Below are 16,293 nucleotides of genomic sequence, written 5' to 3' on the forward strand. Positions count from 1 at the left end.
GAACACCAAACTGTACCCTGCTATCTTGGAATACAGGCAACCCCTGTTAACACACAAAACGTATTCTCCCTTCCCTGCCTACACCCAACTGCGCCATTCTTGTCAATAAGCAATGAAATGAAACCCACACAAATCCTTCCTTCTAAAGTGCCACAGGATTCTAGTCAATTTCAACACGTAGCCTGTGTACCAAGATTGCTTTGAAGGAAAAGTCCCATCACGTGCAAACAACTTGGAGGTTATGGCAGAGGAAATGCCGCTACTCTACAACAAACTATTACACAAAATATTAAAAACAAATAAATCAGGGAGCTTTAAAACCCATAGCTGGGGACTTCTGGCCCACAGACACTAACCTACGATTGCAAAATGTTTTGCTCACAAATAGCTGCATGTGCAAAGATATATACCTGTGCACGCAAAACTGTGACATATTTGTCCTCTCTACTGTTTGTTTGGACAGGAATATTTTGGGGGTGCATATAGGTGCTTGAGTTTTAAAATCTAACTTAAGACAAACTCAAAGTCCCTTAAAGAAAAGAAAAAAAGAAAAAGGCAGTTGCAAATGGAAACCACATCAAAAAAAATTGTTTTATTGTATTTATTTGTTTTTCTCCTATGGCTCCTACTCCAAATAATATGGTAAATGGTTTAATTCCTTCAAAAATGACGGGACATTACAAATAATCGCTGTTCTCTGTGCATGATTAATACACGGAGAACAGAAAGAATTCAGATGCCTTAACTTTCACTTGTCAAAACACTGTTTTCCCCTCCTTAAGCCAAATTTCAGATAGATAAGACAGATAGATACTACAGTATTGTGGTTCTTTGTTCTTGGGGATTCATACTACTCCATGGCTGCGCTCATTACACAATAGAAAAGCCAGACCAAATAGTACCACCCCCTAAGGTAGAATTTACATTGACTTCAAACGTGTATCCTGCAGAAGAAAACATGGGAATTTTTGAAGACTTTTACCGTTTTAAAAGATACACACTATACCAAAACACTGGTTTTGGTACAGCATGTTTTTGCCTGGTATAAAGCAAGCTAAATGTAAGCTTTTGTATAACGAAGATACCAGGGGAAGTATCCAATCAAAGGCCCCTAATCCACAATGTTACTCTATCATCTGCAGTAGTTATAGCTTAGTCAGAATACTGCCTAAGAAAACAGTGAATGAGAACTACTCAACTTACAATATTAATGAAGAGAGGGAAATATAATTTTTATAAAGTTGATTAAAATACCATATAGAGGGAGCAAAGAATCCTGTGGCACCTTATAGACTAACAGACATTTTGGAGCATGAGTTTTTGTGGGTGAATACCGACTTCATCAGATGCATGTAGTGGAAATTTCCAGAGGCAGGTATATATATGCAAGCAAGCTAGAGATAACGAGGTTAGTTCAATCAGGGAGGATGAGGCCCTGTTCTAGCAGTTGAGGTGTGAAAACCAAGGGAGGAAACTGGTTTTGGTAGTTGGCAAACCACTTCACAGTCTTTGTTTAATCCTATCCTGAGCTGATGGTGTCAAATTTGCAGATGAACTGAAGCTCAGCAGTTTCTCTTTGAAATCTGGTCCTGAAGTTTTTTTGCTGCAGGATGGCAGCTTCAACCTCCCTGGCCACACGATAGCAGACCTTAAGGTGGCCATCCTGCAGCAAAAAAATTTCTACCCACGAAAGCTCATGCTCCAAAACGTCTGTTAATCTATAAGGTGCCACAGGATTCTTTGCTGCTTTTACAGATCCAGACTAACAAGGCTACCCCTCTGATACATATAGAGGGAATTATTCAGGACATGGAAGGCCTAAAGTTCAGATCATTTAGTTCCTCCCTACAAGACCTGTGAGCAATCCTTGTCTCCATTCCACTTGCCTGCTCTATTGCATCTTAACAAGCCGCGCCTGGTCATATACACAGACAAGAATCCTACTTCTGAACAGTTGCATTTTGTCAATTACACTGCCCCGAGGGCACACAGGGACAGAGCATCATGGACACACAAGATTCCAGGACAACAAACACCCCCTGTAAGTTGCAGATCATCCAAACTGCCCAGCTGGATATGATAGATCTTGAAACCTTTGTTCTTGGAAGGCTGAATGTTGCCAAGGGGAAAAAACAAAACAAAAGCCCAGTATTGTACCTCAAAAGCAAAAATGTTATTTGTAGGCTGAATTCAAACTTTTGGCCTACCAGCCTTAAGAGTGTATTCTTAAAAGAACTGCCGCCCCATTTTCTTTTCACTCCTGGACACAGACATGCACCTGGACCAAAACAAGATGCAAACCTTTACTAAACAACTGAGGCACTGAAATGCAAATAAATGCACTGATTCTAAATGAAGCCTCTTGCTGTACCTTCTAAAGCATACTAAACACACAAACAGAGTATCTCGCTCAGTGTTTCTTGCATGCGGCCACTAGGGCTTTTCTTGTGGCCACAGCCTCCTGGGCTGTGATGGGGTGCCCCCCCTTTGCTCCTGGATGCACTACCTTGGTGTTGATTGCTGGGACCACAAGCAGGGATTGGGCTCTGCCCTCCCTCTGCAGACATCTGGGGTACAATGCTGGAGGAGAAATTAGCTAGTGTATTTCCCACCTTCCTGGGGCAGTGGGGCTCAGGCTTTGGGCCTCAGCTCTGGGGTGGTGGAGTAGCAGGTTCTGGCTGAGGGCTTCGGGCTCCAGCTCCGGACTCCGGCTGTGTGGTGGCAGGCACCAAGCTCTGGCTGTGGAGCTTTAGGCTATGGCCACGGGCCCTTAGGCTCCAGCCCCCCGCTTCGTCACCCAGACCCCCCCAACCCCCATTGCCCCTGGCCCCCGCTGCCCCTGGCCCCCACTGCCTCCCCCATCCAGGGGCTTAATTTGTCCCCTGGCTTGACAGGGCTAAGTCAGTCTGCTGTGAAAAGTGATACTTGCACGTTTGTTAATATCACTTTTCACAACAAATTTACTAGCTAACCATAAATAAATAGTTTTTCCTAAAGCTCATTCAGTATTTTAGGGGAAGTTTGAGAGCGGTCACCTGCAAGCATTGGTGGCCGCACTCTGAGACCACCAAAAAAATTTGTCCTGAGAACCCCTTTCTAGCTGACATTCTCAGAGGCTTTGGAGACCCCCTAAAGCACCATATAAAGAAGTTATTAACCCAGCCCTCAGCATTGGAGGTAATCCAACCAAATTATTCATGCTGGTCTTTTGCTTCAATTTTTGTAGCCTTAACTTCATGTGCTTAAACTAACCTGAAAAAGAGGACAGAAGACAAATAAGTACCACCATGGTAATCATTAGAATGCAGCCCTATTCTGCAGCCCTTAAGCAAAACTCCCACTGAAGCCAATGGGCGTTTCACCTAAGCAGGGTGTAAAGCAGGTAGCCCGAAGTAAGAGTTGTGTGACTTGTGGCCAAGCATTCATAAGAAAGCATTCTTAAAACAGTCCTTTCCCTTTGTAGTCCAGCTATAAGATTAGCCCCAAATCTTGATTTCAGAAATACATGAAACATATGAAGCGATTTGCAGGTGTCCATCCTTTCATTACAGATCTTTGAGGCAGCACAAAGGATTTCAAGAGAAAAATCAGCACATGTACATGGCATGCGTACAAGACAGAAATATGTGTGGAGGAAGGAACTGTTTATATATACATCTATTTTTCATAGCACAACTCAGTGCAGATCGTTATTAGAGAAACTAGCAACACTCACTGGCGTGCTGTACATCAACAAATAGTGGCACTGAAGGAACCTGACACATCCCAGTCCAGTTGGCATCTGCATCTACTTAGTCCTCTTTCTGCCATCACCACCTCCCCCGTTATGTCACCAGCCACAAGGCCTTCATTTACAAAAAACCCTGTTCTTTATCTACTGGCATGAGCAGGAATTGGAGTGAGGAAGGAAAGTGCAGGGGAGGGGGAGGGACATGGGACGGAAAACAGCATTTCTACGTAGTAAGGCAGACCTTTCTTTTGGAGCGGGGGTGGAGAGGTCGTTTAAAAATGAAAAACATTAAACCTTGCACAAACTTTGTTCCATCAAAACACATTTCTTCCCCCCGCCACCTCTTTCCCCCAGAACATAGTAAGTAATACAAAACATCACATTACAAATGCCAGCTGTGGCTCTTTTAGAAGGTGGTCTCCATCTCAGAGGTAGTATATGTTCCTCACGGCCTAAGTGGTTGCTATGGTAAGTGCACTTTTTATTGAATCGCAGAGTGAAACAGCTCTTAAAGAGCCCCATAAACAGTCAAAATTCACAGAAGATTCCACCTCAGGCTTCCTGGAAAAGGTTTCCAAAATGGATAAGAGAATTTAGAATCTATAAAAACATTTTGAAGAAGTGTCAACTCATATGGTGAGCAGCATTTAAATGGGCAGGGGTGCTGCAGGGAGGGAGACGCTAGCAAATTGCTTGTGAGCTCTCCCGAAAGGGGCACACTGTGTCTGAAGGGAGGAAAATTGTTATTTACAAACGGCAGAGCCCCATTCTTCTAAACATTAACAGACTTCAGTGAAACCTGAAATTCAATTACACCTCCCATCATCATCTGCATTTTTAGATTCAGCATTTAAATTGCAATCATATATAAAAATAGGCGACAACTTATTTACAAGCCACACTTGACCTACCTTTAACGTTGATAATCCAATAGCAAAAATCATCCACCAGAATCTACTAAAATCTTTCTTTCCTCCGCCGATAAACAAGTCTGTCACAGCAAAATTTAAAATGAAAGTCTAGCGATGTGCATGTTGCCCTGTAGTTTGCTTTGCTGTGGCAGAGGATGACAACCAGCCAGCCAGCAGAGGGCACATGAGTTATCAAACCCAGTTCCCAGAGGAATGTTTTCATCTCTGATGATCCCATTGGTGATGGGACTGATAAACAAGGAAATAAAAAAAGACAAATTCTTGTTGGCTTATTCACCATTAGAAAATAGGTGATAGGCTGGCGGGAGAGAGGCGGGAACAAGCCTAGGAATTTGTTTGTAGAATAGATAAAAGAGCTAGCGGCAATAGCACAAATAACAGGAAGGAAAAATAAAATCTTTTAAAAAGTGAACCACCAACATTTGGTATTGACCATTTAAATATCAATGCCGTCTACATTTCACTCTGCCTTATTCAGATCGGTTTTTAAAACTATAATGCGAAGAGCTACTAAAACATTTTATCAAAACTATTTAAGACACCCGTAACAAAAGGTCTGGGACTTTTCAGGCTGAAGAGACACAAATATTTTTAAAAACAGAAATTCCTCAGTTATTTTCATTTTTTTTAGAAAGTAAATTAATATCTTTCAAGTGTCTGATGTAATCTCTCAACTATATCAGCTTTAGATCCTATATCAAAAATACATGAGCAGTTTCTTTTTTGCATAATTTCACCTTCGTATCCATTAATTATAAAAAAAATAAAGTCAAAAACATGAGATCTGATGATAAAATATATTGAAAGAAATATTCTAACAAGCCGTGAGTCATCTTCTCAAGAGGTTAATTTATCAGCTCAACATTCAGAACCGATGGGCTCATTAGCTAAAAACTGCATTAAAAAACAGATATAGGTGAATGAGAATGAGTTTGGGCAGTCATAGATGCATGGTGCAGTATCCAAATAAGTCATTTCTTTTTAAAACTTTTTGGACATTGTTTAAACACATACTCACATGCGGCTTTCACACTGTAACTTTACCATCACTTTTACTGTATGGGCAGCAATTTGACTCCAATAGCAGAATTCAATAATAGAACTGGATTTTTCTTGAGATGAATTGTAAACATACCATTTGCTGACACTGTGTTTATACTAAGGGAAGATGCACCAGAAACCAAAAGATTTTTGTTGTTGTTTATTTTAAAATATTTTTAGCTTGATCCTAACAAGCCGTTATTCAAATAAGGCCCTGCCTGACTAATTCCCCCACAAGATTTGTCTGAGTAAGGACTACAGATCAGACGCAGAATTCACAATGCTTCTTGGAGGTGGTTTATTTTTTAATATTCTCCCAAACCCTGTGTTCATGTCAACAGCTTGAAAGTTAGAATTGTAAAGCAACTGGATTGGACTTATATAAAATTAAAATACTTTTGGCGGGTGTAAATTTCAGGGGCACTTCACTTCTTCACTTTTCCAAAAAGCAAGAACTTATACGCGATGGATAATATTTTGAAGTGCTGCCCAGCAACAAAAAGCTCATTCCCCACCCTTTAATCTGGGTTTGTCAAGCAAATGCTGTTAATGTCAAATGTCATTTCCTTCCCCCCCCCCCCGCCCCCAACAAAGGAAGAATGTCTTCTGAGTTTACTTACAACGATGTGTGCTGGAGATGGAGACCTAGCATCCTTGAGGGCTTGTCTACTCTGAAGGCTCCCTGCCTGAACATCAAGCAGTGGCCATTTCATCTGGAGATACTGGATGGGAGGAAACAAAAATGGGAAAAGAAAAATGAGTTCAGAAAAGAAAGACAAAATAAAACAACAAATCCTAGCTAACGTGGGCAAAAAGATATAAAACTTAAAACATATGCAAGGATCTGAAACGAAAAACAAAGAGACGGCAGGTACCTTTGTATGGTTATGTGAAACAAAACTGGTGCAGAACACTAACATTTTCATACATCAGCATTTTCAAACAGCAGAATAAGGAAATAAAGCAAAATGCAAAGACAATGTTATCTCGAATGAGTTTATTAACAAATCAGATCTAGAAGAGGAAAAAACACACACAGAAATAAAATAGCTGAGAAACAGAGAGGCAGGGAGGAAGGGAAGAAGGGTGGACAGTCAAGTCTTTCAAAAATAAACAAACTCCTGAATCCCACCATATGATCATCCCACAATAAGAATTTATTCAGCAAATGCCAGTAATAGTAATAATCAACTTCCCTAGCTATTTGTATCTTCAAAAGCACCATACAAACCTCACCATGAAGTTCTACTCCGAAAGGCAACTCTGTGTTTACCACTGTGAGGTGCCATGTTTATTTTCTCTCAGTGGCTTCCAGATCAAATGATCTCAGTTTACAAGTTTATTTTGTGCTACCTTTGCAAATTCAACCGGAGGGGTCTGTAAGTCAAAATGGGTTATTTCCTTCTTGGGTATCAAACAACTACAACCCAATACTTGATGGGAGGGGCCCACCTAAAAGAAATCTTTTCTGAACCCCCTCTTCTGGCCTTCAAACAACCCCCCCAAGCGCCACACCAACTCAAAGCGGCACCAGCCCCTGCCAAAACAACCGATGCAAACATCTGTAGACATATTTCCATTGCTGCAATGATCAACACCCTCCACAACACATCTTTCAAAATCCATGGTTCCTACACCCGCCTATCACAGTATGTGGTGTACATCACCCAGTGCACTGAATGCCCCAGTAGAACTAAGTGGTTGAAACCAGGCAATCATCATGCTCTCGACTGAACTCTCAAAGGAAAATGATTAAAAGACAAAACCACCACTGTGGGTGAAGACTTTTCACAAGGCAATCACTCTGTATCTGACCTATCAATCCTTATAGAAAACCTGCACAATACTTTTAAAAGACAAGCCTAGAAGCTCAAATTCATAATTTTGCTAGACACTAAAAAATGTGCTTTTAATAAAGACACTGAATTTATGGCTTATTATATCAATCTGTAACCCACTAACCCACCTTTTCTGTCCTGTGATTTACAGTGTTGTTAAAAAGCCACTTCACCTTGAATGGTCCCTTAGTGTACGTGCTAACTACTTATGCTGAATTATCTATTCGACCTTGTATTTATCTGTGACACTCTGAGCACCTTTCCCAGACCAGAAGAGCAGCTCTGTGTAGTTCAAAAGCCTGTCTCTCTCACCAGCAGATGTTGGCCCAATAAAAGATATTACCTCACCCATCTTGTTTCTCTAGCCTTCCATGACACCTCTGCAACCTAACTTCCTTCAAAGGGTTTTCATAGGCATAACTGATTGGCCTTATAAGTGAAACGTAAACAACCTTGTTGATGATACACAAGAAGAAATAGCGTACAGCTCACTCTCTCATCTGCGTTGATTCTGTGGGTCACTGAAGTCAGCAGAAGAGCAGATGTGCTGACTAAGAATGTGCTGTTTTTACTTAGTCACTTTTCAGATTTGAACCACACTTCAAGAACCAACGAAGTTTTCGCACTGACTTCACTGGGAGCAGATACTGACTTCAAGTTCTGCACTAGGGCATGCACGTCTTCCTACTGAAGTCACTAAGAATCACTGACATGCACCAGAGAGAGAGCAGAAATTGGTCCCAACAGACTAGTAGAAGAAATATACCTGCAGTTCTCCGAGATATGCAGCCAGACGGAAGGATCAGGCTGTGGAATAGTTTTCTCAAGGGACATGGTGAAAGCCACATTGCTTGTGACATTTTAAAACGAACAGAACAAAGTTCTGGAGTACATACTTATAATAGGACTTTCCTGCACTGAACCCTCATTGATCTCACAGGTGACGTCTATCCCTATTTCTGTGCTGGACCCGTTCCAGCGTCTGCATCTATTTGATTCCATGAATTTAGCAAGATACTATTGCCTTCATTTATGTGCACACAACATTTACTAGCATGAAAGGCCTGGTAGGCGCAAGGCTGTACGCACTGAGGTGACCAAAGACACACCATTAACAAGAGATGCACTATCATTTCCCATCACTTCAGGTATGTCTACACTGTAATACAAGACCTGGTATGTCTACACTGCAATACAAGACCTGGCCCAAATCAGCTGACTTGGGCTCCTGATGCAGGGCTAAAAATAGCAGCACAGATGTTCGGGTTCGGGCGGGAGCTCAGGCTCTGAGACCCTGCGAGCAGGGAAGGTCTCGAAGCCCGGGCTCCAGCCCAAGAAACTCAAACAGTCAGAGACTCAGTGCTGCAGGTTTTTTACTGCACCATAGATAAACCCTTGGAGAGTCTCATATTTTCAAGCTTTGGAATTCAAAGAAATAAACACTTAGTTTGTGCCACTTCCGGTTCTTCAAGTTCCAAGAAAAATTTGTTTTTATTAATCTTCACATTTGGGATTTTGGCAAATTGGAGTATAATCTTCCAGAATTTCTAAAAAAACTAACAAAAACTATAATTATTTCAGAGAAGCAATGTTGCCAACTCACAATTTTAATCACAAGTTTCCCAGTGTTTGAAGTTTAGGCGAAGGCCCAGCTCTCGGAGACAAGTGATTACGAGAGAATCTCAGCTTTTATGATTGTTATTGTTATTTTAAGAGTAAGAATCTACCCATCCTGGTTTTGGACAAAAGCTTGAAAATGTGCCCTGAGAGTACCCTAGACTAGAGATTCAAAAAACAAAAGGCAAATGAAAAGAACCTAAAAAGGTGGTATTTTTAAAAGAAAAAAAAAAGAAAAAAAGAAAGAAAGAAAAGATAATTTTAGGATTTTTTTTGTAAAGTCCAATCTCTTTATTTTGGGGGGAGATTGATTCATGATTTTAAACATCTGAGGTTGGCAATACCGGACAAATCAATTACTAAGGCTTGAAAACTCTCAGGTACTGTACACATGGTGATTGTAACATCACCATATAAAAGTCTCTATGAAAAAATAAAGTACAAGGCACTAAAGGCCTGCGTGTCAGTTCCTTCATAATGGGTTACACTGAAGGTCACAACCCCACTCCACTGAAAGAAATAATGATAAGTGGATTGACAGACCGCAATGAGTAACAGCTCCCCAAAATTTTCAGCAGCATTTTAAAACATGTTTAGAGCTGGTGAAAGACGTTGCTTCGTCACCCTAGAGTCTGAAGTTTGCTGGGTATCCACTTAACAGGCACAAGCACAAGGTAAGGGCCCCCACAGCACCTCTCAGTGTGCCTCAGATCTGACCTGGATGACCCTTCTGCAGGGCAGGGGTTAGTTCTACCACTACTAACATACAGTAAAGGCAGTACGTGCCAGCTATCCTGATGGTTTGGAGGAAACGGGCACTAGGCCATTAGAAACTGGAGTGAGACATTTTTCCTAGCCCACCAGACAGCCATCAGATGGTCATAAGTGATTTAAAGTATTGCTAAAGGGTCACAAACCCACAAAGAAACGCAGTTTGTCAACAGTTTTAGCAGATAGGTCAAGGACTGACCAGGCCTGGACACTGGAGTATCTTTTTGTTACTAGGCAGCACTCCCCCGGGCACGTTCAGATGCCCTGAACATGCAGCATGGGGATGTTTGTATTAGACCCTTTCTACATGCTAACTATTATGTGGCTAAACAAAAGGCTGTGGTTTTCAGTGATCAGTGCAGAACCTTGTACTGGCACAAAATTCCCTCAGAAAGAAACTCCATGTGAAAGTGGGGTGACTACGTGTCACACACCCCAGCTTGGAGCCCCACCCCCACCCCAAATCCCTCATCCCCGGCCCCACTCCACAGCCCCAGACAGAGCCCTCATCCCCCTGCACCCCAATTCCAGCCCGGAGTTCCCTTCTGCATCCTGAACCCCTCATTTCTGGCCGCACCCCAGAGGCCAAACCCCCAGTTAGAGTCCTCCCCTCCCTCCCTCCCACATCCCAACCCCCCGCCCCAGCCCAGTGAAAGTGGGTGAGGGTGGAGAACTGTGAGCAACCGAGGGAGGGGGAATGTAGTGAGTGGGGGGCAGGGCCTCGGGGAAGGGTCAGGGCTAGTGTGTTCGGTTTTCAGGGATTAGAAAGTTGGCAACCCTATGTGAAAGGTTCAATTTTTCCTGCTCCACCTTCAGTCTCTAGAAGAGGGTCGGTAATTTCACAGTGATTGCCACAACGTCCAGGTAGAACAGGCTAAGTGAAAGAAAGAGCCAAGGAGGAACTTACAACTGCTTTCCTTTTACACGTTTAAATCTCAGTAAAACCTTTCTGCAACCCACCCCTAACAAAGAGATGCCAAAAAATCTAATGTTGCAAAGTCCAGGAGGTAGCCAAAGCCGCCTCTTTTCCTGGACACAATTGGAAGTGAATTCAAGCGGAATCCAAAAAGAAAACTCCAAACTTAAGGGTCTATTTTTTGCACACATGCACACTCACACGTGCAGCTTCCATTACCACCAGCGGGAGCTACACGTGTATCCAAGGGGAAAATAAACAGCCCTCATAGACAGCAGTGGTGTGCAATGGTCAATAAAGTAACTTCCATCAGCTCTAGCCAATGGAAAGCCTCCAGTTTTACATTCCAGCCGTATCAAGGGCAAGATGTTCTGTCCTGAGGATAATCACAAAGGGCCTCAGCAAGTCACTGTGTCAAGCTAACTAACTGACAGCTTCAATGCTGGGATGCTCACAAAAGTGTAATTGGCTGGCTTTAAAACGCCAGCTCCGTTGATAAAAGTATGAAATATTAGTTTTGTTTAAGGTGACATGCCTGGTTCGAGGACTCCACGTCCAAGACCTGCCATGCCTATAATACGACATTAATGCAGTGGCTTATAATTCTTACTTTGCATAAAAGCTTCATTGTGTGCCATATCCAATCTCCACAGGCTACCTGAGCCACAGCTTTTTACGAGTCTACAATACACATAATTTTCAATTATGTTAGGGCAGAACAGAATCACTGCCTATATAATATTACTGGTTGGAGGAAATGAGACTCAGCCCTACTGCCGAGAGAGCTAACTGAATCCAGATGGTTTGGGGGCGGGGGGGAAGCACAAGCAGTCCTATGGCATTACATAGCAGCAACCATCCCTCAGCAACTCTCTCCTTCACAATGGAACAAGATGCTAAGTAATTGCCGTGGCCCCCACCACCACCCGTGCACAATACATTAGGTATTAGGTTGGAAACTGTAGAAGGGAGGATTCTTTTGGCAGAGGAAGAGTTACAACGCAGCTCAAACATGCAAACTTTGGGGAAAGGGGGGCAGAGACTGATTGCTTTCACAGGTTTACTTCTGCTGCAATGTGCAGTTATTCTTATTAAAAGTAGAAAATTAGGTCCTATTACAGCCAGGAGGTAAATCCTTTCCTTCCTTGAGCAACTAAATAGCAGGAAATCCTATTCTTTCGGTCCTAAATGCCGATTTGACTCAGGCAGTTCCTCTAATTTTCAAGGGGACTACAAAAATTCAAGCCTGACTTTCCCAGCATTCTGACAGTGGTTTTACATTCCTAGGAGGCGGGCAAAGAGGAGGGAAATTCCCACCATCAGTAGTCCAGAATTAACACTCTCGTCCTCCCTGTACGACACTAGACACACATACACATTCCCCTCCTGCTTGTCTGCCTCGGTGTGGAAATTATGAATTGCCTACACAAACACTCAACTTTCCAGCCAATTAACTCAAACAAACCTGTGCAAATTATTTCCAAGCAAGCTGTTAAAATAGGCTCCACTGCCACCTTTTTAATTTTTTTAAATAACGTAACCTTGGCATAAGTATTTTATTCTCTGTTTAATAATATGATCTAATTGTGGATCATTAGTGTGTTTTTAAAAAAAAAATTTCAAGCAAGAGAACCTATGCAAAATAATTGTTATGATGCAGGCCTCCGCACAAAGATTAAAATACATATGAGGCTAGTGTACTTGAGAGAAACCAAAGCTGTTTAAAAGGCTGTTAAAATTGTTAGCACAAGGGGAAAGGCAAATATCTCAAACAGCCCAGATTTGTTTCTGTAAAAGGAGTGCAAAGAAGAAAAATCTTTAATCTTATAAGAAGACTTTAAAAGTCACCTTGCTACTTCAGCTGGCATTCTGAAGGTCTGGTATACCATGGAACCCAACCAAAGCCACCTGCCTAGGGTCTCCAGTGGCAGTATTAACAACCTGCTAAATGGGACTGTTCTTCCAGGACTTTGTTTTGAAAAACAAAATGCTATCTGGTTACTATACGTCCAGGTTTCCCCAGACATGACCTCTTTTTTGGTCCTCCGATCTCTGTCCGGGCAGATGTCTGAAATCTGAACAAAACATCTGTGATTTTGAGCTGGGCAGCGGCTGCTGGCCTGCCGACCAGCTCTGAAGGCAGCACTACCACCAGCAACAGTGCAGAAGAAAGAATGGCATGGTATGGTATTGCCACCCTTACTTTTGCGCTGCTGCTGGTAGCAGCGCTTCCTTCAGAGCTGGGCAGCCTGAGAGCTGTACCTTCCCCCCGCCCAACCAGAGCCATGCCTGGGGTATGGGGAATCAGGGCGACAGCCCCAGGCACCACACTTCGGGGGGCTCTGCACTCCCCGCCAACCTTCTCCTCCCTCCATTGCCTACTGCCCACTGGCGGGCCCCACTAATCAGCATCAGACGAAAGTGCCCTGATTGCCAGAGGAGCCTAGTCCCGGCAGCGCCTATTGGGGTCAACCTCACCTCCAAACGTCAGACTTGAGCAAAAGTGATCTGAGCAAAGTCACAGAGCCCAGTGTCAGAGACAGGAATAAAACCTGACTCCCTTTCTCCCACCATAACCACTAAACGGCACCACTTCCCAGCTGGTGTTCAGTCTGCTATATCAGTGCTTTGTATGTGGCTTTTCTTACACATATCTGTGAAAAAGCACACTCCAATAGGGCCAGCTTGGTATCACTGCATATTATTGATTCTCATGATATCTAGTCATGGGCATACTCACACTGCAATGCATAGGGCAGAAACAGCTTGAAAAAACTCTGTACTTCTATGGCAAAATAGCCTGTTTTTAAAAGCTAATAACAATCCTAATGAGACCCTGGGATACATAACAGGGGAATCTTGAGCAAGAGTAGGGAGGTCATTTTACTTCTGTATTTGGCACTGGTGTGACCACTGCTGAAATACTGTGCCCAGCTCTGGAGTCCATATTGAAGAAGGATGTTGATAAATTGGAGAGGGCTCAGAGAAGAGCCATGAGAATGGTTAAAGATTAGAAAACTTGTCTGATAGTGATAGACTCAAGGAACTTAGTGTGTAACTACCCACAGGGGGAACAAATATTTAATATATTTAATTCAAATCTAACAGAGATATGTATAACCTAAATGGCTGGAAGCTAAATCTAGACAACTTCAGACTGAAAATGAGCTATATATTTTTAGCAGCGAAGGTAATTAACCACTGCAACAATTTATCAAGGGTCATGATGGATTCTCCATCACTGGCAATTTTTAAAATCGATATTGGATTTATTTTTTTCTTTGAATATGCTCTACTCCAGAACTGTTATAGGGAAGTTCTATGGCCTGTGTTGTATAGGAGATCAGATGAGGTGATCACAATGGTCCTTTCTGGCCTTGGAATCTATAAACCTAAAGAATTAGCTCATACAGAAGTTAGACCGAAAGGTGTTGTTATAAAGCAGTGGTTTTGAACCTGGGAATCCACAGACTATGCCTGCGGGGGAGAGGTCCACGAAAGGTTGTCGTTACGACAGAACAGTGGTTTTCAATGTGTGGTCTGTGGACCCCTGGAGGACCACAGACTATGTCTAAGATTTCCAAAGAGGCCACACCTCCATTCGAAATTTTTTAGCAAATGAAGAAAGGTTGAATACCACTATTACAATGCAATGATTGATATTATTGAAATAAAGCATCCATGAATAAAATTAAAACATTATGTGTATGTAATGCTCAGGGAAGGTGCTGAATTAACAACAACCATGGAGACAGAATGTGTCCACAGAAGAGATACTTCATGGCCAGCACCTGTGAAGGGAAGGGATAGGATCTTGCACAAACTACCACGTGTCTTAACCCTGACCTAGGGAGTCACCTCCATGGCCTTGTCTACAGTGGCAAAAACTAGACCTGTAACTCAGAAGTGCAGCTCCAACAATGGTAAACTGGTAGTAATGCTAGCGTGGAAAGGACTCAAATGCTGACCCCGTCTACTGTAGAGCTTCAACACACACTTGTGCCAGTTAAGTTACATCATGGAGAGGAGAAGGGGGGCATGGTAGGTGAGCAGATTACAGGACCAATTTTTGCTAGTGTACCAAAGACCTTGGGTGAATGGGTAATTCAGCGTGCCCAATCACTGTCTACAGAGAGCAGCAAGGTTGTCATTTAGCATGGTGAGATTTCTGATGTAAATACTTGGCCTCCAGAAACAAGAGTGAGACCAACCAGACCCTGCAAGAACTAATTTCATAGAAAAATCATCAAAGGAATAACATTCATGTGATGTGGAAGTACAGTAACAGTTTCTGCAGTTCATTCAACCTCTCAGAGCAACTCTAGAGAGCCATTTAATTCTACGTATATTCCCAATGCTGTGAAATAGTCTGTCAGTGTGTCTGTCCACAGATGTTTACCAAAGAATCTAGGCACTGCGGAATGATTGGAGTATGAAGATTCGTACAGTCTCTCTTCTCCTTAGCAAACAAGCGGAGCTTCGTTTGTGGGTGGATCTTGGGAGAGTGTCACTAATTTTATTTCTTGTATGCAGCGTATTGTAGCCTTGACCCAGTATATCAGAGACACAAGGTAGATGTGGTAGTAACTTTTATTGAACCAATTTCTGCTGGTGAGAGAGACAAGCTTTCAAGCCACCCAGAGCTCTCGTCTCTCTCAGCAACAGAAGTTGGTTCAATAAAAAATATTAACTCACCCAACTTTGTTCCACTAATTTTATTTTTAATTTGAAACCTGCCACATGTCATGTTGTAGAACTTAATAGGTCATTTTGGATATCAGTGACTTACTGAACTATAAAATAATCATGGAGGACAGAAGAAATTCAGTGACCATAGAACATCAAGCTTTGTATTTATTTTAAAACAAATAAACAAAAAATGTAATCATATACATATTATTTTAGAAGAATTTCTCTGCACCATGATGTGTTCCGAAGAAGCATGAAGTGTTCATTACAGAAAGAACAGAGTGGACGGAGTGAAATTTCAGCAGATTTGCTCTATTTGTAGATAGGAATGTTTTGAATGAGCACAACAATCAACATGAGATTTATTGAACACTGTAATGCACAGACCCAAAATTCATTTCTCTTTCTCGCTCTCTCTCTCTCTTTGTCAATCTCCCAAAAGAAAGAAATATAAAAGCGACAGAGGTTTTGTTACTAATGTTTGCATGAAAACCAAGAATTGGGTTTATGGTTCATAAAATCTACGTTCCTTCCTCTCCATTTAAAAAAGGTGCTGAAAGACTTGAAGGCAGGTTAGTGGGACTTACCACATCGATGACCTGAACTATCTTTGATGAAGGAGAAGCTCTGACCACATTATTAGAACTTTCAAATTACATTAAGGAGCGGACAGCTTTTTAAAAGTAGGTAGCCCAATTTCAGGCTCTGCAACCACCATTTTTGACCCACGTTCAAAGCCCTCTACTGGAAGATCAATCT

At 42.2% G+C, this 16,293-nt stretch overlaps 1 protein-coding gene across 36 annotated transcripts in view; it reads right to left on the bottom strand.

The window, feature by feature from the left end:
* Positions 1-16,293, bottom strand: part of TCF7L2 (transcription factor 7 like 2) — a 198,123-nt gene that overhangs the window by 116,295 nt on the left and 65,535 nt on the right. For all 36 annotated transcript variants that reach the window (XM_032793577.2, XM_032793549.2, XM_075072565.1 and 33 more), the window contains one exon: positions 6,324-6,425. In XM_032793577.2, coding sequence (XP_032649468.1) covers positions 6,324-6,425 — 102 coding nt within the window. The remainder of the gene's footprint in view (positions 1-6,323; positions 6,426-16,293) is intronic.

The sequence above is a fragment of the Chelonoidis abingdonii genome, chromosome 15 (assembly GCF_003597395.2).
Source record: "Chelonoidis abingdonii isolate Lonesome George chromosome 15, CheloAbing_2.0, whole genome shotgun sequence".
Lineage (NCBI taxonomy): Eukaryota > Metazoa > Chordata > Testudines > Testudinidae > Chelonoidis > Chelonoidis abingdonii.